At 38.6% G+C, this 23,438-nt stretch overlaps 1 protein-coding gene and 1 pseudogene across 13 annotated transcripts in view; one reads left to right on the forward strand and one right to left on the reverse strand.

Annotated features, from left to right (window-relative positions):
• Positions 1-23,438, forward strand: part of Ttc5 (tetratricopeptide repeat domain 5) — a 102,313-nt gene that overhangs the window by 1,079 nt on the left and 77,796 nt on the right. For 8 of the 13 annotated variants that reach the window (XR_002389378.2, XM_087207279.1, XM_087207280.1 and 5 more), the window contains exons 2-8: positions 9,416-9,548; positions 10,496-10,707; positions 11,086-11,236; positions 11,638-11,729; positions 13,399-13,455; positions 13,919-14,065; positions 14,243-14,457. Coding sequence is in view for 9 of the 13 variants with exons in the window: in XM_087207279.1 (XP_087063405.1) it covers positions 9,416-9,548; positions 10,496-10,707; positions 11,086-11,236; positions 11,638-11,729; positions 13,399-13,455; positions 13,919-14,065; positions 14,243-14,457 (1,007 nt within the window). In the remaining 4 variants the exon portion in view is untranslated. Of the gene's footprint in view, positions 1-8,602; positions 8,770-9,415; positions 9,549-10,495; positions 10,708-11,085; positions 11,237-11,637; positions 11,730-13,398; positions 13,456-13,918; positions 14,066-14,242; positions 14,458-17,501; positions 18,129-21,251; positions 21,305-23,438 lie in introns of those variants that run through there. The other 5 variants (XR_015449723.1, XR_015449722.1, XR_015449721.1 and 2 more) reach the window with 3 other exon arrangements.
• LOC101713437 (transcription and mRNA export factor ENY2 pseudogene) lies at positions 16,225-17,086 on the reverse strand (annotated as a pseudogene).

The following is a 23,438-nucleotide window of genomic DNA, read 5'->3' on the forward strand; positions in this document are numbered from 1 at the left end:
AACTTCATTTTATTCCCTCATGTGACTGGCTGAATGAATTTAGAGATTCTCAATCCAGGCTCCATATTAGAAACATTATGTGTGTGTGTGTTTGTATGTCTACGGAAAAAAAATATGAATAGGTATACTAAACCATGGTTGTTCCTGAGGTTGTTCGGAGTGATTACAAGGTGTTTTTGGGTTTTTTTTTTTTGCTATTTTTACACCTACCAAGCTGAATTTTAAGAACTTAAATGTATTGATATTACCTTGAAAAAAATATGTTCAGTCCAGCAAAACCAAACTAAACAAAAAACCTAATTTCTTTTTAACTTTATTTTAATTTTTTGAGTCAAGGTCTCACTGTATGGTTCACGCTGGCCATGAACTCTTGTCAGTCGTTCTGCCTTAGCCTCCCAAGTGCTGGGATTTGAGGTGTGTACCAACATGCCTGGGGCAATTTCTTGTATGCTTGTTTTAACAACTAAAATCAAACAATATGACCTCCCTTAAATTCCTAATTTACAGCCATGCCGATTACAAGATGAAAGGAAATTGGTTGTAATTTTTGCTGAGAACTGTTTTTTCCTGGGTATGTTTATGGTAGGTGCCCTAACTGGCTAGCAAGAGGATACTTGGAGTACCTTGGAGTAAGTGGGTTAAGTGCAGGAATAGAATAAGGAAGTGAAATAGAGAAGTTGAAAAGGATTGGATAGTGTTGATGCTCTCCATGGGAATGGTGGTAAGGTGTGATTTAATTATTGAACATATTTGAGGGTAGAAGGAATATATAAAAGGATATTTGTCAAAGTGTTTCAAAGATCAGTTTCATTACAGTCATCAGGGATGCTTGTTAAGACGCAGAACTTTGAGTTCTAAAATCAGAATCTCTGGCAACTTGGGTCATGGAAATAATACAATAAAATTAGAAAAGCACTGCTGCTGAAGGTGCTAGTCTATTTTCTCTATTTCAGGTAGGATTTTTTTTTTTTAGTTTTCACTAATTTTTAATTTTTGTGGTACTGGGGATTGAATCCTGGGCCTCAAATATTCTATTTGTTTTTGTTTTTCAATTTTTATTTTTACTAGTACATATTTGCAGTACACAATAATTACATTCATCATGGAGAATTTGTAAGTATACATAGCACTTCTTAGTTCTTTTTATGTCCCTTTTCTCCCCCCACAAGCCCTCCCTCCATTTCTTGGTCCCCATTCCATTTGCAAAAGATGCATCTCCATGTTTCCTGTTATTTTTTATTTTTCTAATTTATTTATACTTTTAGTTTCTCATATAAGAGAAACTTTGTGATATTTAAGCTTGTATATCTGATTTATTTCACTTAATATTATGATCTCAAAGTGCATCCATTTTCCTACAAATGACTCAAATTTATCACTCTTTATAGTAGAGTAATACTCCAATGTGTATAAATACCACATTTTGTTTATCTATTCATCTGTTGATAGACATGTACTCTGCTTCCAAGATTTAGCTATTATGAATTGTGCTTCTATAAACGTGAATATGGGGCAGGATGACGGGAACGAATTTGCGGGCAGTCCTAGAGCAGGGACTGGGTGCCCTGGCCATCCGCCCGGAGGTTGTGGAACACCTGAGGTGAGGCTCCTGCCTTCGGGTTAAGCACTGACAGTTGGGGCCAGAGTGGGTGTACACGGTATCATTATCGGGCATGGATGCTAAGATCAGGAATCCCGGATAATATGTGGACCAAAGGTTGCTTGTAGAGCATTTCCCTGATCCCAGAGTGTGAAGGGGGACCGACAGGCAGAGCAAAGGCTTCTCAACTTGGGACTGTGGGATTATCGTGAAGAAATTTACAGTTTTTGAGTTAATTATGTTACATATTGAGAATCAGCAAAACATATAGCATATGAAAATTTTGTGCATCTTACTCTGGGATGTCAAGTTTGTCCACTTTATGTGTAGCTAAGTTACTAAGCAGTAAACTGCCTGTTCAGTGGCTACCAAGTAACCACTGTGTGTATTGTGGGATACTGAAGTTGAGGGTCTATTGTTTTGTTGCCTTCATCAGTGTATGACAGTGTTTATTCTTTTTCCTTTTGCAGTATGCCCCCCCCCCATTTACAAAAATGTATATCCTTTCTTTTTTGGGGGACAAGATCTTGCTATGTAGTGCAGGCTGGCCTCCAGTTCATGATCCTTCTATATTAGTCAGTTTCCTGAGTGTACTGCCATGCCTAGCTTTATAAATATCTCCACATACACGTGAATATGTCTGTTTGTGGGAGTACTGGGCATCACACCCAGGGCCGCTCTACCATAGAGTTACATCCCCATCCCTTTCCTCGAACTTTCCATCCCCAGCTCATCCCCGTCTTAATAAATTTTAACCTGGTTCACTGTAAAACAAAAAACACCCTCTCCCCGCAAAAAACAAACATGAGTATGGAAAAAAAAAAAAGAATATGCATGTATCTTTGTAATATAGTGTCTTTTAACACTTTTGGGAAGATAGAAGGGGAATAACTAAGTTGAATGGAATTTCTATTTTTAGTTTTTTGAGGAATCCCCATACTAATTTCCATAGTGGTTTGTACTACTAGTTTACATTCCCACCAACAATATAGAAGTATCTCCTTTTCCCTGCAGCGTTACCGACATTTGTTATTATTTTTTCTTTTGAATATTTCTTTAATATTACATTTAAATATTCTCTTTATGGTATTATCACAGCATAAATAACCTAAAGGGGGGAAAATTGTTTTCAGAGAAACCGACAAGCTTTGGGTTCACGTTGAAAATACTACCTGTCTATACTGTATGTGAGAAAGGTGGTAATAAAGTTTATTTCTTTTATCTAGGCCTCGACTGAGTGGGACTGAAGCATTCCGCTTCTGTGATCAGAGCCCTAACTTCCCTAGCAACCATGAGTTATGATTTTGTCCAGTTCAGGTAGTACCAGAAATGAGATGGACCAGGTTGTAGAAAAGGCCCTTTGCTTAAGAAGAGTGAATGCTAAATGTTATTATTTAGCATTCAGAAATTTGGGATCAGTGTAAGTCAGACTTGTAGAGGGATGGGCTTAGACAGAAACTGGAGTTTTGCAGAAATATCAGTATCTTGTGGGTTGGTAATGAGGTTGATAATTGCAAACTTAAATTTATTTGATCCTGAAGGCTGATGTCTTTCTTATTGAGCATTTGGAATCTAGATCCTAAATTAAGCTGCAGCTTCCTAAGGAGAGAATTTGCAAAGCTTCCTCTTTCCTTCCAACAAATCAGAAAGAGTCTTTTCTCCGTGGAGCTGAATTCCCAGTGAGGCTTCAGTCTTGTGTTTGAGAATTCCAGACTAAGGAGGAGGGGTGTAGCTCAGTTTGGAATAGCATCTAAAGCTCAGGTACCTAAGACTCTGTTTTGTGAGTCTGTGGGGTGAGGAGAGACAGGGACATATGTCCCGAATTAAGAACTCTCCTCCAAACATACATCCACACAAAAACAGGAATGAACAGAAAAGGCAGAGTAGATTAAAACATTTATCAGTATTAATTACAAAGCCCTTCAGACTCAAATTTTGTAGGTGAAATGCTGCTGACACATATATGAAAGTTGCTTTAAGACACCAGAAATTTGATGATAGTTGTTCTTTCTGGAGTAAGATGGTATTTTGGAATTGTTTTATTTTGCATTTCTCTAATGGCCAGAGATGTTGAACATTTTTTCATGTACTTATTGGCTTCTGGTACTTCTTCTGAGGAGTGTCTATTCACTTCAGTTGCTCATTTTTTGAATGGGTCTTTTTGGGCGAAACTAATTTTTTTGTGTTCTTTATATCTTCCAGAAATTAGTCCTCTGTCTTGCTATATAGTTTGGGCTGGTTTTGAGCTTGTGGTGATCCTCCTACATCAGCATCCTGAGTGCTGGGATATCCCTTTTTCATTTGTAATTGCATTGATTTGGATCTTTCATTTCTTTTGGTGGGGGTAAGATTGGCTAGGGTTTTATTTTATTTTGAGGAAGGAGTTCTTCAATTCATTGATTCATTATATTGTGTTTTTAGTCTCAATTTTATTAATTTCTCCTCTGATCTTTATAATTGCCTTACTTGTAGTAGCTTTAGATTGGGATTGTTCTTCTTTTTCTAGGACCTTGAAGTGCATCATTAGGTTATTTGGGGTCACTCTGTTTTTCTGATGTGGACAGGTACAGCTATAAACGTCCCTCTTAGGTCTGCTTTCATTGTGTCCCATAGGTTCTGGTATGTTGTACTGGCATTATTCTTTTATTCTAGTAACGAACGTATTACTTCCTTGGTTTCTTCTGTGACCCATTGATTATTCAAGAGTGTATTATTTACTTTCCATGTGTTAGTATTATTCTGTGGCTGGTTTTTGCCGTTGACTTGTAGTTTCAATGCACCATGATCTGATAATATGAATGCAATAATTTGATTCTTTTGTATTTGTTTAAGCATGCTCTAAGTATGTGGTCTATTTTGGAGAATGTTCTATGTGCTACTGAAAAGAATAGGTATTCTCTTGTTAGATGGAACATTGTAGATATCCATTAAGTCCATTTATGCAAAGATGTGGTTCAATTCTGACATGTCTTTGTTGATATTTTGTCTAGCTGATCTATTGTGATAGTGGGGTATTGAGCCCCCTCCGCCATAATTGTGTTGATGTTTATCTGATCTTTTATTTCCAGTAATGTCTGTTTTATGAATTTGAATGTGGTGGTGTTTAGTGGATATATATTTATAATTGCTATCTCTTCCTGTTGAATTGTTCCTTTCATTATGTAGTAATCTTCTTTGCCTCTTCTGATCAATTTTGGCTTGAAGTCCATTTTATCTCAAATTAGGATAGCTATTCCTGCTTGATTCCAAGCTCCTGTTGCATAGACTGTTGTTTTCCATCCTTTAGGTTTTAATCTATGAATTTCTTTTTGGGTTAAATGTGTTTTGTTTTGTTTTTTGTACCAGGGGTCAAACTTGGGGCCTTGCATTTGCACTTGCCAGGCAGGGGCTGTGCCACTCAGGTAAATTCCTGGCATGTATTTCTTCCATACAGCATATTGTTGGTTTTGTGTGTTTTGTTTTGTTTTGAGACAGGGTCTTGCTCTGTAGTTCATGCTGGCCTTGAATTCACTATGTCACCGAGCTTGGCCTTGGCCTTGAACTTTTGGCAGTCCTCCTGCCTCAGCCTCCTAAGTGCTGGGATTACAGGTTTGCACCACCACATTTGGTTGGGTTTTGTGTTTTGATCCAACATGCCAATCCATGTCTTTTGACTGGGGAGTTGAGACCATTCACATTGAGAATCACTGCTGAAAGTTATTGACTTATTCCTGGTGTCGCATTATTTTCCTTTTGCTGAGTCTTTGTTTTTCCCCCTTCTGCTTAATTACTCACACTGCTTTGCATATTCATTCCTTTAGACATTTTGACATCGTGGCGTAATTGTCTAGGATATCCTTGAGAATTTTTTGGAGTGCTGGTTTAGTGGTCATGAATTTCCTAAGGTGCTCTTTGTCATAGAAAGACCTTATTTCTCTATCAGTTTGAAAAATAGTTTTGCAGGATATATCACTTTGGGTAGGAAGTTGTTTTCTGTTAGGGCTTGAAACACTTCACTCCAGTCTCACCTGGCCTTAAAGGTTTGTGTTGAGAATTCTGCTATAATTCTAATGGTTTATTTTATAAGTGATTTGTTGCTTTTCTCTAATAGCTTTGAAGCTTTGAAACACAAGCTTTGTCTTGTGTTGGACTTCTGGAAGTTTGACTGTGATGTGTTGTGGAGAAGTTCCTTTATGATTATGCTATTTGGGGTTTAAATACCTTACTTATCTGTATGTTAAATTCTTTTCTCAAATTTGGAAAGTTTTCTGCTATTGTTTTTGTAAACAGTTGTTTTATGCTTTGTGCTGTCTTCTGATTCTTCACTAATTGCAGTTAATCTTAGATTAGTCATTTTTGTGTCATCTAGCCGCTGTTGAATCCATTTTCCACGTTCTATTGATTTCAAGGTCTCTCTGAGTATGTGGTTACCTGCCTCAGCCTTACCTTCTAGTTCTCATACTGTCCTCACATTGGTCACTTCTGCTGCCCATATTTCAAAAGAATTTTTTTTTATCTCCTGGATTTTTTGTAGTCCCTTTTTATGGACACTAATTCTTTGCTAAATTGCTCATTCATGTTTTGTATCATTTTGCTTACCTCAGCTGGCTCTTTATTAGTGTCTTCTGTAAGCTTACTGATTGTTTCATTAAGTCTGTTATCTGTTTAGTTATGTTTGAGCTTGCAGAACTCCTTATGACCTGTTTTATATTTCCTGGTTTATCATTTTATGTAATTCAGCTGTTTGGCTTTTGATTTTCCCCCCATTGATGCCTCATGGATCACCTTTGGATGAGTTGGGAATTTTGGGAGGCATTTTGTTGGTTTGTGTTCTCATATATCTTTTCTTTTTTTTCTTATTTTTATGTGTGTGTGTGCCTGAGGTTTGTAGGTGGATTATAGTGGAAAAAACTTTATTGCTAGTATGGACATGTCTTTAGTTAGTGTCTGCTTTCCAGTGATGCGCTTTGGGTGTGGCTATTTGTCTTTGCCTTTGTTCCAAGATCTGACCCTCTCTGTTAATTTAGGGAGGGTACAGTGCAGTGTAATTGGCCCAGCACCTAGTTCTCCAGAAATGAAGCACAGTATGGTTGATGACACAAAAACAAACCAGACATTGGCATATAGTCAAAAACAATTAACAGCAAAAACTATGAAATCCTGGCAGAAGACAAAATCAACACAATAATAGAGTCAAAGACAAATTGAATATTGACATACAATAAGAACCAATAAAAGTTACTAGTGTACTACACACTAGAACAATAGAAATAGAAATCTGTAATTATAGAGAGAAAGACAAACCAAATATTGACATACAGTAAATATCTCCTAAATGGAACTTATACCACCATTAACAATAGAAACAAATTCAACAATAATAGCATAGGATCAACTAAATATCTAAAGATTTATAAAGCTTAATTATAATACCAGTAAAGGTGGAACAGATGGGTAAGAGGAAAATGAAAAAAGTAAAATTTGAAAAATGAGGATGAGGGGCTTTGGATTTAGCTCAGTGGTTCCGCCGCCTGCCTTGCAAGTGCAAGGTCCTGAGTTTGATCCCCAGTATTACAAAAAAGAAAAAAAAATGAAGATGAGAAGGAGAGAAAAGTGAGATAAAAGATCTTATTGAGGAGTAAAAAGCAAATTAATAGAATTAGATAAAAGTAACAAAAGAACAAACAAAAGAAAACAGAGAAAAAGAAAAAGAAAGAAAATACACACAACCCTCAAACCTCAAAAAACCAAGAAGGAAAAAATAAATGTGTCCAAAGAAAATTCGTCTGTGTTTTTGAATGAGTGTTTTTTCCCCAGGGTCTGCGGTATTGAAAATCCACCAGACATGGGTAAGGTAGTACAGATAGAACATTGTGCCTCAGGAGACCATTCCCCTCCACCCATTTGAGTTTGAGTAGTACCCTGGGGCCATTCTTCTTCAATCTCTTCCCTCTACCCACTTGAACCTCCATGGCACCCTAGGGCCATTCCTCCTTAATCATTCCCCTCCACTCACTTGAGCTTGGGCAGCACCCTAGGACCACTCCTATGTAACCCATACCAAAGCACGTGAGGCCCTCTTTGGGCCCTTTTTCCTGTCTTGTCCTGGCACAATTTTTCTGTTTGTGATCTTCTTGTTCATGATTTTCCTGTTCGTACTTTTTTTTCTGGGTATAAGCTTTGCACTTCTTTGCTTCTGTACACAAGAGCTTAGACTCTACCTGGTGGATCCACCACATGGTTACATTGGGATCTTGAGTCACTACTAAGGCCAGTAGTTTCTAGTTTTCCTGTCAGCTCCCTCCCAATTCCTGGAGATCTACTTCTTGTTTTCTTCACCAACTTGTTTTCCAAGTCTCTCTATTCCAGGTCCTGGAGAGGCTGTATTTTGCTTCCAGTCTGTATCATTTTTCATCCTCCTCTGGGTAGGATTTTAAGGCACATTTATATTTTGTTAGAGACAGGGATGATATATTAATTCAATCATTAAATATAATGAGAGCCTATCATGTTTCAATCTCTGTACTATGTTCAGATGTAGCTCTGAACAAAATGGATAAAGGCCCTTCCATCTTGGAACTTATCTTCCAGTGGTAGAGACAGACAATAGGCAGTTAAGGAATAGGCCACATAACTTCAAATGATTGGTACTATGAAGAAAAATAGAAATATGATTTAACGGTGGAGGAAGGGTTAAAAAGATTATTTTGAGTTGGGTGGTTAGGAAGAGCCTCTCTGAGAAGTTGGTATTTGAGTTGAGATCTCAATGATGATGAGGAATCATGTAGATGTCTGGCTAAGTGTTGAGGCATAAGGAGAAGCCTATGTGAGGCCTCAACTTGGAACTGAGCTTTATGAGTTTGAGGAAGCTGTTGCAGTAGTCCAGGCAAATAGTGGAGCTGATTTAGTCTGGGATGATCATAGTGGAATGGAGACCAGTGAATGAATTTAGGATGTTGTTTGTAGGTACTTGATGAAACTTGATGTGATTAGACTATATGTTTTGCTGGTATTTGGTTTCAGGAAAGAATAGTCTTGCTTGGTATCACAAGACTCAGAGGCATTTAAAAGAGGAAAGAAAACATTTACTTGTGAAAAATGCAAGAAAGCTAAAGTTGACCCGAGGGAGGAAAAAACCCAAGAAAACCCACAACAAGCATTTAAAGAAACAAGACTGCAATAATACCAAGGTGACTGAGTTCAAATTGGTCTGTTTGTGGTAGAAAACCATGCCTTTCTCATGTGTTTATCAGATTGGAAAGGTCGTGTTGTATTCTCATGCTTTATTTTTAAATATCAGCATGTGAAAAATCAGGGATTTTGGGCTAAGATGTCTTTTTTTGTTGTTTTGGCTAAGAAGTCTTTTTTTTTTTTTTTTTGTCTATGCTAGAGATCAGACCCAGGGCCTCACTCATGCTTAGCAAGCATTCTCCTACTAAGCTTAGAAAGTCCAGTTTAAGGATAAATTTCAAAGTTTTATTCTTTGGAGATTAGCACTAGATAGAGTGATCTTTGGTTTATCTCATGGTGCAAAGTATTTCCCTTTTCATGGTATATGAAGTGCTTAGTCATATTGGAAACTCTGCTGGAACTGGGAGTCAGAGTCGTCATCATAGTGCAGAAACTGGCATGGGACAACTTTGGACCATGAGAGTGGGCTGCTCTCCTTGTGATCTGTGGCATTTTGATAGACCTGTCCATCTATCTATTGTCCCATCCTAGGTGAGATAAGAAAATCAGTATTTCCTGGATCAGAGCTAGTATGGCTAGTCATTTTCAAATTTCCTTATCAAGTGGTTTCTCTCCTATTAATGATATCATTCTTCTACTTTCTAGGAATTGGTGGATCAGCTCTATTCATTTCGAGACTGCTATTTTGAGACACACAGTGTTGAGGATGCTGGGCGGAAGCAGCAGGATGTGCGGGAGGAGATGGAGAAGACCCTGCAGCAGATGGAGGAAGTATCGGGTATGAGCTCTAAAGACTGTGCACCTCCTGCCCTTTACTGAAAGGCGATAGAGTTTTGCTCCCTCTCTGTAGAGCGTTTGGTATCCTGTTTGTGGCTGCTGTAGGTTGAAAGAAAAGAGTATCTCTTCTAAGGGCCCCTGTGCAAGGTAGAACCTGTCATTCTTTAAACTACTTTTCCTAAAGCTTGATTGTAGCAAATGGTGTGAAATGAAAGAGTGTACTTGTTGATTGCAGTGTTGAGGTGATCTTCTTAACTGATCTTTCTGCCTTTTGGTTTGGGTTTTTTTTTTTTTTGGTACCAGGGATCGAACTCGAGACCTTGCGCTTGCAAGGCGGGCGCTGGAACCACTGAGCTAAATCCCCAGCCCTCTTTCTTGCTTTTTACTTCCAATTCAGTTTACCATGGTTGTGATTATCTTTCTACGTCATTACTTCTTGCATTTAATCTTACCTCTTGTCTGCCTTTTTGCTCGTCTCTCTTGTCTCATTCTTTTTCTGACATCATCTCTGACTACTTGTTTATTAAGGAACATTTCCTTTCATTCAAGTTGGACTGCTCAGTCTCCCATGAACCTGCCACATGTATTTCTGCTTTTTTGTTTATATCATTTTCTAACCTGGAGAATCTTGTGTTTTTTTCTTCTTGACTTTTTACCCATTTGTTGTGTGTATGCCATATTTTTTTCATTGTTGTTTAATTTTCTATATAGTGCTTTGTCTTCACCAAGTTGTAAGCCTCTGCAGGGTGGAAACCTTGCTTTATTACCCAGTTATCTAACACAATATTTTCAACATAATAGAATTATGTAAATAGTATGTTTATAACAATTTTCCTCAACTGTTTTTCTTCCCATAGCTGGAATGAGGTACCTTCTAGAGAGAATGTTCCTTGGTTTTTCAGTGCTTGGGCTTTTCCACTTCTCTTTACCTTTTTCCTTTCTTCCTAGGTTCTGTCCAGGGCAAGGCACAGACTCTAATGCTAACAGGGAAGGCATTAAATGTGACTCCTGAGTATAGCTCTAAGGCTGAGGAGCTTCTGTCGAAGGCTGTGAAGCTGGAGCCTGAGCTGGTGGAAGCTTGGAACCAGCTGGGTGAGGTCTACTGGAAGAAAGAGGATGTTGCAGCTGCCCACACCTGCTTCTCAGGAGCCCTCACCCATGTGAGCCGCCCACCATCCCCTCGGAAAACATTCAGGAAGGATGGAATCCCTTTGGTTTTCTGCATTTCACTAGGACAAGAATACCAATCAAATCTGATCTTGAATTAGGAGAACAGAATGAGAACGGAGGAAGGTTGGTGAGGAAATTAGGGATAGGGCACTGAAAAAGGAGAGCCATAATGAGATTAGGTTCAGGGGTAGATGAGAAGTGAAGAAAAATTAGTGACCAAGATGATCTTGGTATATGGGCATCAAAGCAGCAAATGGCAACAAGAACTAAGACCAAAAACTTGATTTGGGAAAAGGTTGATGTCAGAGTAGATTGGGAAAGGGGAGGTAGAAGCAGGGAGGTTGAGTATGTGCCATTTCCCTTTGTAGTGCAAGAACAAAGTCTCCCTACAAAACCTGTCAATGGTGCTTCGCCAGCTGCGGACCGACAATGGAGATGAACATTCTCGCCATGTCATGGACAGCGTCCAACAAGCTAAGTTAGCTGTGCAGATGGATGTCCTGGATGGCCGCTCCTGGTGTGAGTGCTCTCAAGAGATTGGTAACACGTTTCTAAAGTAGTGGCTCATACTACAGTCATCTGGTGTCCATCTATTGATCTGACTGAGGGTGAAGCTAGGGTATCTTTGTTTTAAAGAACTATTTTGATGAACCACTATTCTTGGAGCTCTTGGATCTTTTGATCCAAGAGAGGAGATATATGTTTCCATATAAGTAAGGCAGAGCTTTTGTAAGGTTGTTCAAGTTTGATTTGGGTGGGTGAGCATCCATGTTTATCTGTTTATCCTAGTTCATTTTTTGATATAGTGTCATTCCTGGATTGCAGAACTGGAGCCTCTCTAATAGACTTTGAAGGATGATTAGAATAGGAGAGATCTTAGCTTTGGGCTCTGCAATGATCCACCATTGTTTCTCTTTCAGATATCCTGGGGAATGCATACCTTTCTCTTTACTTCAATACTGGCCAGAACCCTAAGATCTCCCAGCAAGCCCTCAGTGCCTATGCCCGAGCAGTGAGTACTTGTGGTCACCCAGGCCAGATGACTAGAGGCAGAAACAAGCAAGACCATTGAAGTCTTTCTTGTGGTCCTTTAGCAAGTAGCAGAGGCAGCATTTGCTAACACCCAATGTGTGTGGTTTTGCAAAGCTGTGTCTGTAGAGGTGGCTTGTTTCTTCTTATAACTTGAGTGTTAGGAATTACAGTACTCACAGTGTGATACCTTGGTGCCAGGTAACTCCTTGAACTGTGTAGGTAGTCACAGAGCCCATCTCAACATGTTCATCTTTGTTTTCTTTCTTTCTTTTTTTTTTTTTGAGACTGGAGTCTTGATTTGTAATCAGTCTAGCCTTGAATTTGTGTTCCTCCTGCCTCAGCATCTCAAGTGCTGGATTATAGACATGTACCTCTTGCCTGGCAATATCCATCTTTTTTTAGTGGGGAAAAAAGCCTATTAAAATAATGCTCATTAGTATCTGTTTATGTTCATTTTAAAGGAAAATGAAAACTGACACTTAAAAGTACTATCCCCAGATTAATTAAAAATACAGGTCTGGATTGCCCACAGGTGAAAAGAGAAAACAATACAGAGGCTGTTCTGCATCATTTCTTGGAATTAATTCACTGGAGCTCGTGTTTTGCTTAGTTGTTCAGGCCATTTTTGTATCAGTAGTTAGTTGGATGGGGGTTTCCTTCAGGCTTTGAGTGCCTGATTACCTATTAGTAGGAGTTTGACAGTGGTCTGATAAGCACTTATTTATCCCTCAGATTCGTCTTTCTTTTGTTTTCACGCTTTCTTTGATATAGAGAATTGCTTTTTAATTTAACCATTACTTATTTTTATCTATGTGGTGGAATAAAGAAAGCTACCATGTATTCATTTTTGCAGTTCAAGGACTCCTTTTTCTGTCAGAACTTTTAGATAGAGGAACTATATTTTACTCTAATTTATTAATTTTGTGAATGTTTACATTTTAAAGAATTTGTAATATATTCCTTCAGATTTTTTATTTGGCTTCTACCAAATAGTTGCTCTTAACTCTTAGTATGTTCACCCAAATTTCCATTTTTAAATATATCTGAACCAATGATTTAAACAATTTTAATTCATATTGTTTGTGGTTTTGCAGTGTGCCAAGCAGTGAACAAAATTTTAAGAATGAACATGGCAGTTTCTTCCTAGTACCTTTGTCTGGACTGTCCTTTGCTTTCTGGTCATCTGTTTTTTAGAGAATCAGAGTTTGACTTCATGCATGTTTTCAGGGGACTTGGCTATAGAAACATAATTCTGCAAGTGTCTGGAGCCAGGCTTGTCGACAGAGAAAATGCACTGAATTGACACTGTTTCTGTCCTAGGCTTTCCTCATTTATAGCAGTATATCACAACTGGAAAAAAATTATCAGAATGCTTTCACATATTTCTTCATACTCTATATAATACTGCATGGATTAATTATAACCATATTTTTGCTTCACATGTACAGACACCTTTACATTCCTGAGGCTTCAGAGACTGACTAAATATCAGATTTGCATGTGGTTATTGTAAAAGAGTATGAGTGTAGATAGCATTTTCACAAGGAAGAAACTCAAGTTTTTATAGTGAGAGAAGTCTAGGACATGTTGGGCATGTCCATCCTTCATATTGAAGCAGGATCCACTGATGATCTTTTTTCTCATTCCAGGAGAAAGTCGACAGGAAAGCTTCCAGCAATCCTGACCTTCATCTGAACAGGGCAACGGTAAGACCCATCTGAAAGTCAAGTAAAAAACACACCTAGGTCTTAGCCTGTAAGGATAACTGAGTATACAGGGGACAAAGTTGGGTACAAACTGAGAAGAAAGTCAAATTATTTCTAAGAAGAATTGTTTCAACTTGACTTCAGTTTCTGGTGGAGTCATTAGAGGAAAGGAGAAGCGGGGTGAGGAGAGTGCACAGAAAAGGAAGGGATGGTTTAGAAGTCTTCTGGAGTATTAAGTACAAATGTAAAAACAGAGTGACCCAATATCTACAACTTAACTATTTTAGAGTTTGGAAATTAGCTTCCATCTTGTCACCGTCTTGGCCAGGAAGAAGAATATTTATGTTAGAAGAGGAAGATAATCTATTTCCCTGGGATTGTATCCCATTATGTCATTATTCCCTCTGCATAGTTTACTGAGATGTACTTACCACTGGGAGGTTTTGGGTTACTTTTTGCACAGCTACATAAATATGAAGAGAGTTATGGGGAGGCCCTGGAGGGCTTCTCTCGGGCTGCAGCACTGGACCCTGCCTGGCTGGAGCCCCAGCAACGAGAGCAACAACTCCTGGAATTCCTCAGTAAACTAACCAGTCTCCTGGAGAGCAAGGTAAAGATGTGTCAGTGCAGAAGCCTACTCTTTAATTCTGCTGTGGGTCAATAAAATAAGAAAAGAATAAGCTTAGATAGTGGTGACCCACAGAAGTGGGTGGGTGGGAGGGAAGGACTAGACTGTCAAAGAGGACAGTACAGTGTCCAGCTTAACCTATTGGTCCTCCCTTTGCAGGGAAAGATGAAGGCCAAAAAACTGCAGAGCATGTTGGGAAGCTTGCGTCCAGCCCATCTTGGCCCTTGTGGTGATGGGCGCTATCAGTCGGCCTCGGGGCAGAAGGTGACCCTGGAGCTCAAGACCCTGAGTGCCTTGCAGCCTGGTGTGAACAGTGGTGCTGTGGTCCTGGGAAAGGTGGTGTTTAGCCTAACCACAGAAGAGAAAGTCCCCTTGTGAGTTTCCTTCAGCTCTCTTCTTTTTCTTCTTCTGGTCTGATTGCTCTCACTTCCTGATCTTTCTCTGGCAGTTGAAGGCATTGTGAGTAGTCTCAGATTAGTGACTTCTTCCCTTCTGTGAGCAAGTATTATCTCTAGGTGATGCCTAACAGTCTCTCTACAACCTGTGTAGATTCAGTCAGTTTTTTTTTCCTTTTTTTTTTTCCCCCGGGGCCACTGCTTTATGGATTCCTACCAGGACATATTTTGTTATAAGATACAGAAATCTTAAAATTCTCCTACCCCTTTGAGTTTTTTTTTATTGGTACATTTTAGATATACATAATAATAACATTCATCAAAGAGAATTTGTACCTGTACATGATATATCTTGCTTCTTTTCTTCCCATTTCCCTCCCTTCCTTCAGCCCCTCTTCTCCTCCTTATTTACAAATGTGTTTCCATTTTTTTCTTCTGTTTTCTTTTTTTTTTCTTGTCTCTTCCTTTTTTCCCTTTCCTCCCTCCATAGTTCCTCTTCTCATTTGAACATTTTCTCACCATTTCCCAGTATCTGTTGTACATTTTGGTCCTTATTTACACTTGTGGTTTCTCACAACAGAGAAACAATGGCATATTTAAAAATGTGTGTCAGATTTATATCACTTAAGAGTATGGTCTCATAGTGCATGGATTTAGCTAGAAATGTCTCAAGCTTTTCCCTTTTTATGGCAGAGTAGTACTCCATTGTATAAAAAATTCACATCTTCTTTATCCATTCATTGGATTATGGGCATTTGGCTATTATAAACTGTGCTCCTATAAACATGGGTGTGCATATATAGCTGTGGTATAATGCTTTTAATTTTTTTTTTTTTGGTACCAGGGATTGAACTCAGGACCTTGTGCTTATGAAGCAGGTGGTGGCACCACTGAGCTAAATCCCTGGCCTAATGCTTTTATTTCTTTTGGGAAGATATCCAGAAGGGGAATAGTTGAGTCAAATGGGACCTCTAATCCTAGTTTTTTGTGTTGTTTTTTTAATGGTGGCTCTAATCGTAGTTTTTTGAGGAATTTTCACAGTGGTTGCACCAGTTTACATTCCACCAACAGTGGAGAAGTGTTCCTTTTTCTCCACAGCCCCGGCAGCATTTGTTATTGACTTCTTGTTAATAGCCATCCTTTCTGGAGTGAGATGGAATCTCAGCATTGTTTTAATTTGCATCTCTCACAGCCAGGCCTTTGACATACGCCTGTAATCTCAGCACTTGGGGGCCTGAGGCAGGAGGATTGCCATGTTTTAGGCCAGCCTAGGGTACATAATGAGTTTAAGGCAAGCCTGAACTACATATAAGGTGCAGTCTCAAAAACAACCATTAATTTGCATCTCTCGAATAACCAGTGATGTTGAGCATTTTTTCATATATTTATTTGCCATTTCTACTTCTTCATCTGAAAAGTGTGTATTCATTTCAGATGGCCATTTTTGGACTGGGACTTTAAATTTGGGGGTGTCTAATTTTTTTGAGTTCTTTATATATTCTCGATATTAGTCCTTTGAGAAATAGCTGGCAAAAATTTTTCCACACTATGGGTTGTCTCTTCACTCTGTTGGTGGTTTCTTTTTTTTTTTTAACCTTCAAAATCAGCAGTTTAATAAGCTCTTCAGGCAATCTGTATGTCTGGGAGGTATCGTTCAGATAAGGAATATAGCTGGGATAGTTACTGGGGGAAAAATATAATCATTATTTTACATTTGGTCAGTTTGAGGTGTGGAGTATTCAAGGAAGCTGAGCCACAGCAGAGGAGTATATGGGTCTGGAGGCTAGAAACATGTCTGGTTTGAAGATGCAGTTTAGCATTTATCGACTTCTGGTATTTGAAGCCATGGTTTGACCCATTTCTTGGGATTTGCCCAGGCAAGGTGCATCCAGTTAATCAGGCAGAAGGCTCAGGATCGAGCCCTATGAAATATTATTACTTAACAGTCACATACAGCAAAATGTACTCCACATGAAATAGAAGGCACTTCCAGTGGTAGGAAGAAACAACGTGAGGAGTGGGAGGAGAGTTCCAACTGGCAGGACCCTCGATAGTCTCACTTTCCAGCAGAGGTCACATAAGAATAGACAAGTGTCCATTGGATTTGGTAATCCTGATGTCAGAGTAAAGCTAATGGGTGGAGATTAATTCCCATTAAGTTCTTTCTTGACCTTAGTGTGTGGGGATGCAATTTATAGATTCTGCTTTCAAAGTTCAGATGCGCAGAACATGTGGGAGGAGCTTTGTGTAGAGCCAGCTTGCAAATGTTCTTTCTTAAAGGCTGGCATGCTGAGCAAGGAATATTCTTATTCTTTGTAGGAGTTCCGTCTTTACACTGTCAGGCACCAGGGCTCTGCCTTTTAGAGTGATTTCAGCCACCAAGTCATCAACAGTAATGTGTTCTAGTCCTTTTTCTTTAATTACCTCTTTACAGTGTGCCTTCAACTGATCCTTCCAACCACATTCAATTAATTTAGCTCGCAGCAACTCTTTGAGGCGTTCTTTTTCCAGTTTCTGTTAACTTTTGGTTAATCGCTGCTCTCATCTGCGCATCTTTGTTCATCTTGCTAACCACCATCACCGCGGGTGAGGGCTATCCCTTCCCAGTGACAAAATGACCCTTGCGCTGGCGACTGTTACCTCCCACACTCTTTGGCTGTCCAGACTTAGACCCTCAGTAGCTCGGGCACCTAAGCACACAGAAAGCTAGAACCTGTTGGTCGTTTCTTTTGCTGTGCAAACACTTTTTAATAAGATGAGATCCCAGTTGTTGATTCTTTGTGATAGTTTCTGTGCATTTGAGGTTTTGTTTATAAAGTCTTTGGCTATACCAGTGTCTTCAAGAGTTCTACCTCTTCTCTCTTCCAGCAGATGTAGTGTTTCTGTTTTAATATTTATATCTGTGATCCATTTTGATTTTACTTTAGTGCACAGTGAAAGATATGGGTCTAGTTTTAATCTTTGGCATGTAGAAAGCCTGTTTTTTCCAGCACCATTTATTAAAGAGGCTATCTTTCTTCCAGTGAAAGTGGCACCTTTGTTGAAGATGCGGTGGCTAAGTGTGTTTGGAGTTGTTTCTGCATCTTCTAATCTGTTCCACTGATCCTCAGGTCTGTATTTTTACCAGTACCATGCTGTTTTTAATCACAGTAGCTCTGTAGTATAATTTCAAGTCAGGGATTGAGATACCCTCAGCCTTGCCTTTGTTGCCCAGAATTGCTTTTGCTATTCTAGGCCTTCTCTGGTTCAAAAAGAATTTTAGGATTGTTTTCTCTAATTCTGTGAGGTATGCTGTTGGTATTTTGATCAGGATTGTGTTAAATCTGTGTAAGAGTTTTGGAAGTATGGCCATTTTTACCATATCGGTTCTTCCTACTGAAGAACAAGGGATGTCTTTCTATTTTCTTTTCTTTTTTGGTACTGGGGATTGAACTCAGGACCTTGTGCTTGCACGGCAGGCACCGGAACCACTGAGCTAAATCCCCAGCCCTATCTTTTATTTTCTGATATCCTCTTTGATCTCCTTTCTCAGAGTACAATAGTTTTGAATGTAAAGGTATTTTACTTTGTTTGTTAGATTGACTCCTAGGTATTTCTTTTTTTTTTTTTTTTTTTGGATGCTGTTGTAAAAGGTGTTGTTTCCCTAATTTCTCTCTCAGTGAATTTGTTATTTGTGTACAGAAATGCTATTGAGTTTTGACTGTTGACTTTATATCCAGCTACAGTATTAACTTTGATTATTACATCTAGAAGTCTTTTGGTGAAATTTTTGGGGTCTTCTATGTCGAGTATCATGTCATTCACAAATAATGATAATTTAACTTTTTCCTTTCCTATCTTATTCATTTTACTACTTTCTCTTGCCTAATTGCTCTGGTTAATGCTTACAGAACTATATTGAATAGGAGGGGTGAAGTGGACATCCTTGTCTTGTTCCTGATTTTAGAGTGAAAGCTTGCAGTTTTTGTCCATTTTGTATCATGTTGGCTGTTGATTTGTCATAGATGGCTTTTATCAGATTGAGATAAAGAGCATCTATTCCAATTTTCTGTAGAGTTTTTATCATGAACGAGTGTTGGACTTTGTCAAATGCTTTTTCTGCATCTATTGAGATACTCATATGTTTTTTGTCCTTGGCTTTCTTAATATGGTATATTACATTTATTGATGTGCATGTATTGAACCATCCCTGCATCCCTTGGGTGAATCCTACTTGGTCATGGTGTATAATCTTGATGATTTGTTGCATTTGGTTTGCGAATATCTTATTGAGGATTTTTGCAGGTATGTTTATTAGGGAGATTGGCCTGTGGGTTTCTTTTTTGGTTGGGTCCTTCTTTGGCTTTTGTATCAGGATAATGCTTGCTCAGGAATTTGGTAATGCTCAGGAATTTGGGAATATAGCTTCACTTTCAGTTTCATTAAAGAGTTTGAAACATAGTGGCATTAGGTCTTCTCTAAATTTTGTATAGAATACAGCAGTGAATCTGTCAGGGGCTGGGATTTTCTTTGTTGATAGGTTTTTTTTTTTGGTACTGGGGGTTGAACTCAGGTCATTGTGCTTGTGAGGCAGGCAGTGGAACCACTGAGCTAAATCCCTGGTCCTGTTGGTAGGTTTTTAATTACATATTTAATTTCATTGACTGATACTGGTTTATTTAGAATTTTTATATTTTCTTGATTCAGCTTTGTTAATTCATATATGTCTAGGAATCTTTCCATTTCTTCCATTTTCCATCTGGTTAGAGTATAGGTTCTTGAAGTAAGTATTGATGATCTTCTGGATTTCCACAGGATCTGTTGTGATTTTACCCTTTTCATTCTTAATTGCATGGATTTGAGTCTTTTCTTTCTTTTTTTTTTGATAAGGTTGGCTAAGGGTTTATCAATTTCATTTAATCTTTCAAAGAACCAATTCTTTGATTCATTGATTCTTTGTATTGTTTTGTTAGTCTCAACTGATCTTCCATTCTGATCTTTGTAATTTCCTCCTTCATACAAACTTTGGGCTTGACTTGTTCTTCTTTTTCTGCATATTTGAAGTTCAACATTAGGTTGTTTATTTGAGCTTGCTCTGTTTTTCTGATATGAAAATTTAACTCTATAAATTTCCCTCTTAGGACTGCTTTCATTGTGTTCCATAAGTTCCAGTATGTTTTAGTGGCATTATCGTTTACTAGTAGAAACTAATTTCTTCTTCAATTTCATTTGTGACCCTTTGGTTGTTCAAGAGGGAGTTATTTAATTTCCATGGGTGTATGAAGTTTTTATGGTTTCTTTTAGCATTGATTTCCAAGTTCATTCCACTATGGTCTGATATATGCATGCATGGGATAAGTTAATTGCTTACCTTGCCTGGTAGATTCATTCTGTTGGGGTTCATGGAGTTTTAGTCCTCTTTATCTCTCTCTAGAATGTCCTTCAGAACATTTTGTAGTGGTGGTTTCATGGTCATGAATTTCTTCAGGTGTTCTTTATCATGGAAGTATCTTATTTCTCCATTGATATTGAAAGATAGTTTTACAGGGTACATCAATCTATTTGGAGGATGTTTTCTTTTAGGGCTTGAAATACTTTAAGCTCTCCTTGACTGGAGGGTTTGTGTTGAGAAGTCTGCTGTGATTCTGAAGGCCTTTCCTTTATAGGTGATTTGTTTCTTTTCTCTAACAGCTTTTAATATTCTGTTCTTGTATTGAATTTTTGGAATTTTGACTGTTTTTTTGTTTTTTGAGAAAGAGTCTCACTATGTAGTTTAGACTGGCCTTGAATTCTCAGTGTAGCCCAGGCTGGCCTCAAACTCACAGTGATCCTCCTGCCTCAGCCTCCTAAGTGCTGGGATTACATGTATGTGCCACCATGCCCGGCCAATGTTGAGTATAATATGCCTTGGTGTATATATATATTTTTGATCATGGCTAGTTGGAGTTCTATATGCCTCACTTATCTGTATGTCAGATTATTTTTCCATGCTTGGGAAGTTTTCTGCCAATTACAGTGGACCCTTGAGTTATGACAGCCTGACATATGAACCACTTGGATGACCAAAAGTTTAGTTTTAACTTATGGCCAGTCTTAAGTTATGACCCAAACCCTGGTGATTGCACTTCCAGATAGACTCAGATACAGATATAACCCGTAAGTGTTCTGGAAGGAACATTACAACATACTTTCCCGTATGGAGTTAATTGAGAAATCCTAGGCTGATGTCTCTCTAAGGACACTGAGATCTGCCTGTATATAGGATAGAGTCTTTGAAGGCTGTGTATAGGATCCTGTGCCTTCAACTGACAATTTGAGTTACAATCAGCCCTCAGGAATGAATTCAGTTTGTAAGTCAAGGGGCCACTGTACTTCTATGAACAGGTTTTTTACGTTGTTTGTCCTTTCTCTTGCTTTTTCATTGACTCTGATCACTCTTATGCTATTCTTTTTTGCATCATCTAATAACTGTTAGATTGATTTTTTTTTGTGGTCTGTTGCTATTTTTAAGAAATCTTTCTTTTCATGGTCACTAACTAACCCTATTTTCTAGGTCTGAGATTCTGTCCTCACATTGGCTCATTCTGCTGCATATACTTTTTTAATCTCCTTGGATATCTGTTTGAACCTGTTTCATGGATTCCATTTCTTTCCTATGTTCATGGTTTCCATCATTTTTCTAAGCTCCTCTTTTTTTTTATCTGTATCTGCTCTAGAGTCACTAACCATGTCTTTGATTATGGTCACCATTTCTAAAGTTATCTGAGAAATTATTCTAATTTGATATTTTCTAGAGCCTCATTCATCTGCTTTGTTATTTCCGCTGTTACCACTTCAGAGAATCCAGGTGGGTGGCTTTTGAATTGTTCTACCTCATTGCCCCCTGGGTTTGGCTTTGGTAAGCTGAAAGTCTGGGGTTGCATATTTCTTAAGTGACTTCTCATTTTCTATTTTTTTGTTAAGTTTAATTCCTGGGTTGATGCTTGTAAATTGCTTGTGGCAGGTAGCTTTATTGTTAGTATTGAGAACCCTTAGGAAATGACTACTCCTCAGAGATGTCTTCAGGAGTAGCTGGCTTTTGGGTTTTGAGTCTGTTGCAAGATCCTACCTCTTCAATTTACTGGAGGTGAGAAGTTGCTGCCTATTTGGTCTAGTCCCTGGTTCTTTGGTACTGGCCTATAGTATTGTTTATAACCCTTAGGCAATCTTAGTCTTGGCATACCAGAAAGAACAACTGATTAGAACAATTATGTCACCTTGGCTAAAATAGTACAATCAGCAGTAACAATAGTATCACACATAGCCTAGAAAATGACAAACTGTGGTAACTATTAATTTACTACCTTTAACTATGTGAAATATACTTGTGGTTATACAACAAAATCTAAAATAAAATAGAAAATTGTATACAGTAAATACACCCTCAATATGGCAATTTTACTTTCTGGGAAAAAATTTAAAAAGGGTTAGGGGGAAAAATAGAGATATAGAAGAAGAGGAAGAGATTTGAAGCAAGGCTGAAGGACAAAGGAAGATTACACAAACTTTGGGAAACTGGTAAACAAGACAGGAGGGAGAGAAGTATGAAATAAAAACAAGAACAAACAGAATACCTACTACAAAAAAACCTAGAAACAATGTTCACACTCATAAAAACAAGAACAAAGCATCAAGAACAAAATAAAAACAAAAACAAGAAAAGAAGAAAAAAAATGTCCACTTCAGGGCATGTGTCTGCTGTCACTGGTTGACAGAGTGGCCAGACAGAGCCCAGATCTTTGTTAATTAATCCCAGCAAGCCAGCCATAGATTTATGGTGGAGTACAAGATAATCCTAGGAAGCCTGCATCTTTAGTTCATCTGAAGTTCAGGCTGGTTTCTGGCTGTGAAACTGGAACCCAATTTATTCAGCCTACAACACTCTGTGTGCCTCCTGCCATTTGAACTTGGCTCCTTGACTTCTTGCCTACTTGAGCTCAGTTCTGCCTCATCCTGACACTGAGAACTACTATATGGAGCCAGACTGTAGCTGCTCTGAGTTCTGAGCTCAGTTTGGCCCTCTTCTAGATGACTACTGGTCAATTGCCCTCTCTTGTGGGGCATCTCAACCAAATAATTTACCAGCCACTGGAGTCCACTGTATCCACTGCTATGTTTCACTGGTGCACTTCTCCATGAGGTCCTCTGGGGTTGCCAGTAGTCATCATGAGTTTGCAGGTTTCAGCTGCCACTCCCCCACAGTGAGTCAGGGTTCAGGGAGAAAGCTCTGCTTACCACCTCCTTCTTTTGCATTAAGGTCTCTCTCTTTGCTTTCACTGTGGTCTTCAATTCTCGCTTCAGATCCTTGTTGGTTCCTGGAGACCCACTTCCCTCCTTCTCTTTCTTATGTTACTATATTCCAGCATCTGGACACCAAACCCAGCTGTTTTTCTGCTGTTCACCATTCTGCCATCTTCCTGAAAGTCCTCTCATGACCTTTCTTTATGTCTGTTTTCTTATGGATTTTCCATTGCCCGGATTGCCTCTTTGAGTTTTGATGTTGATGGAGTTGAAGAAGGGCAAATTGTTCATCCTGTCTGGACTATGTATACATAGGCAGTTTTGGAAGGTGAGCTTTGAGTTAGAGTTTAAGGCCTGCTTGTGGAGATTTTCTATGATGTCATTTAACAAATATTTATTGAGCATCTAGTATTTGTATTATGGGGGGAGGGGGGAATGTAAAAGACCCAGGTGAAGAAGAGTGCTTACAGTTTGGCAGAGGAATGAATTAAAAATATTCATTTAGTAAATTTTTGAATTTTGAAAAGTTAGGATTTGGTGCATGCCATCACTCTTTGGTCCTTCATCCACTTGCCAATCCTTGGTTAATTGGTTTCTTCCTTCCTTTTTGTACTGCAGTGGTTTATTGTCTGTGATCACCACTGATGTCTTTCTAGGCATCTTTTCCAGTGGCTTTTACTTCATCTTCTGTTACATTCTGA

The sequence above is a fragment of the Heterocephalus glaber genome, unplaced genomic scaffold (assembly GCF_053883595.1).
Source record: "Heterocephalus glaber isolate CG9 unplaced genomic scaffold, H.glaber_assembly_v1.0 deba00000809, whole genome shotgun sequence".
In the NCBI taxonomy this organism is placed as follows: domain Eukaryota; kingdom Metazoa; phylum Chordata; class Mammalia; order Rodentia; family Bathyergidae; genus Heterocephalus; species Heterocephalus glaber.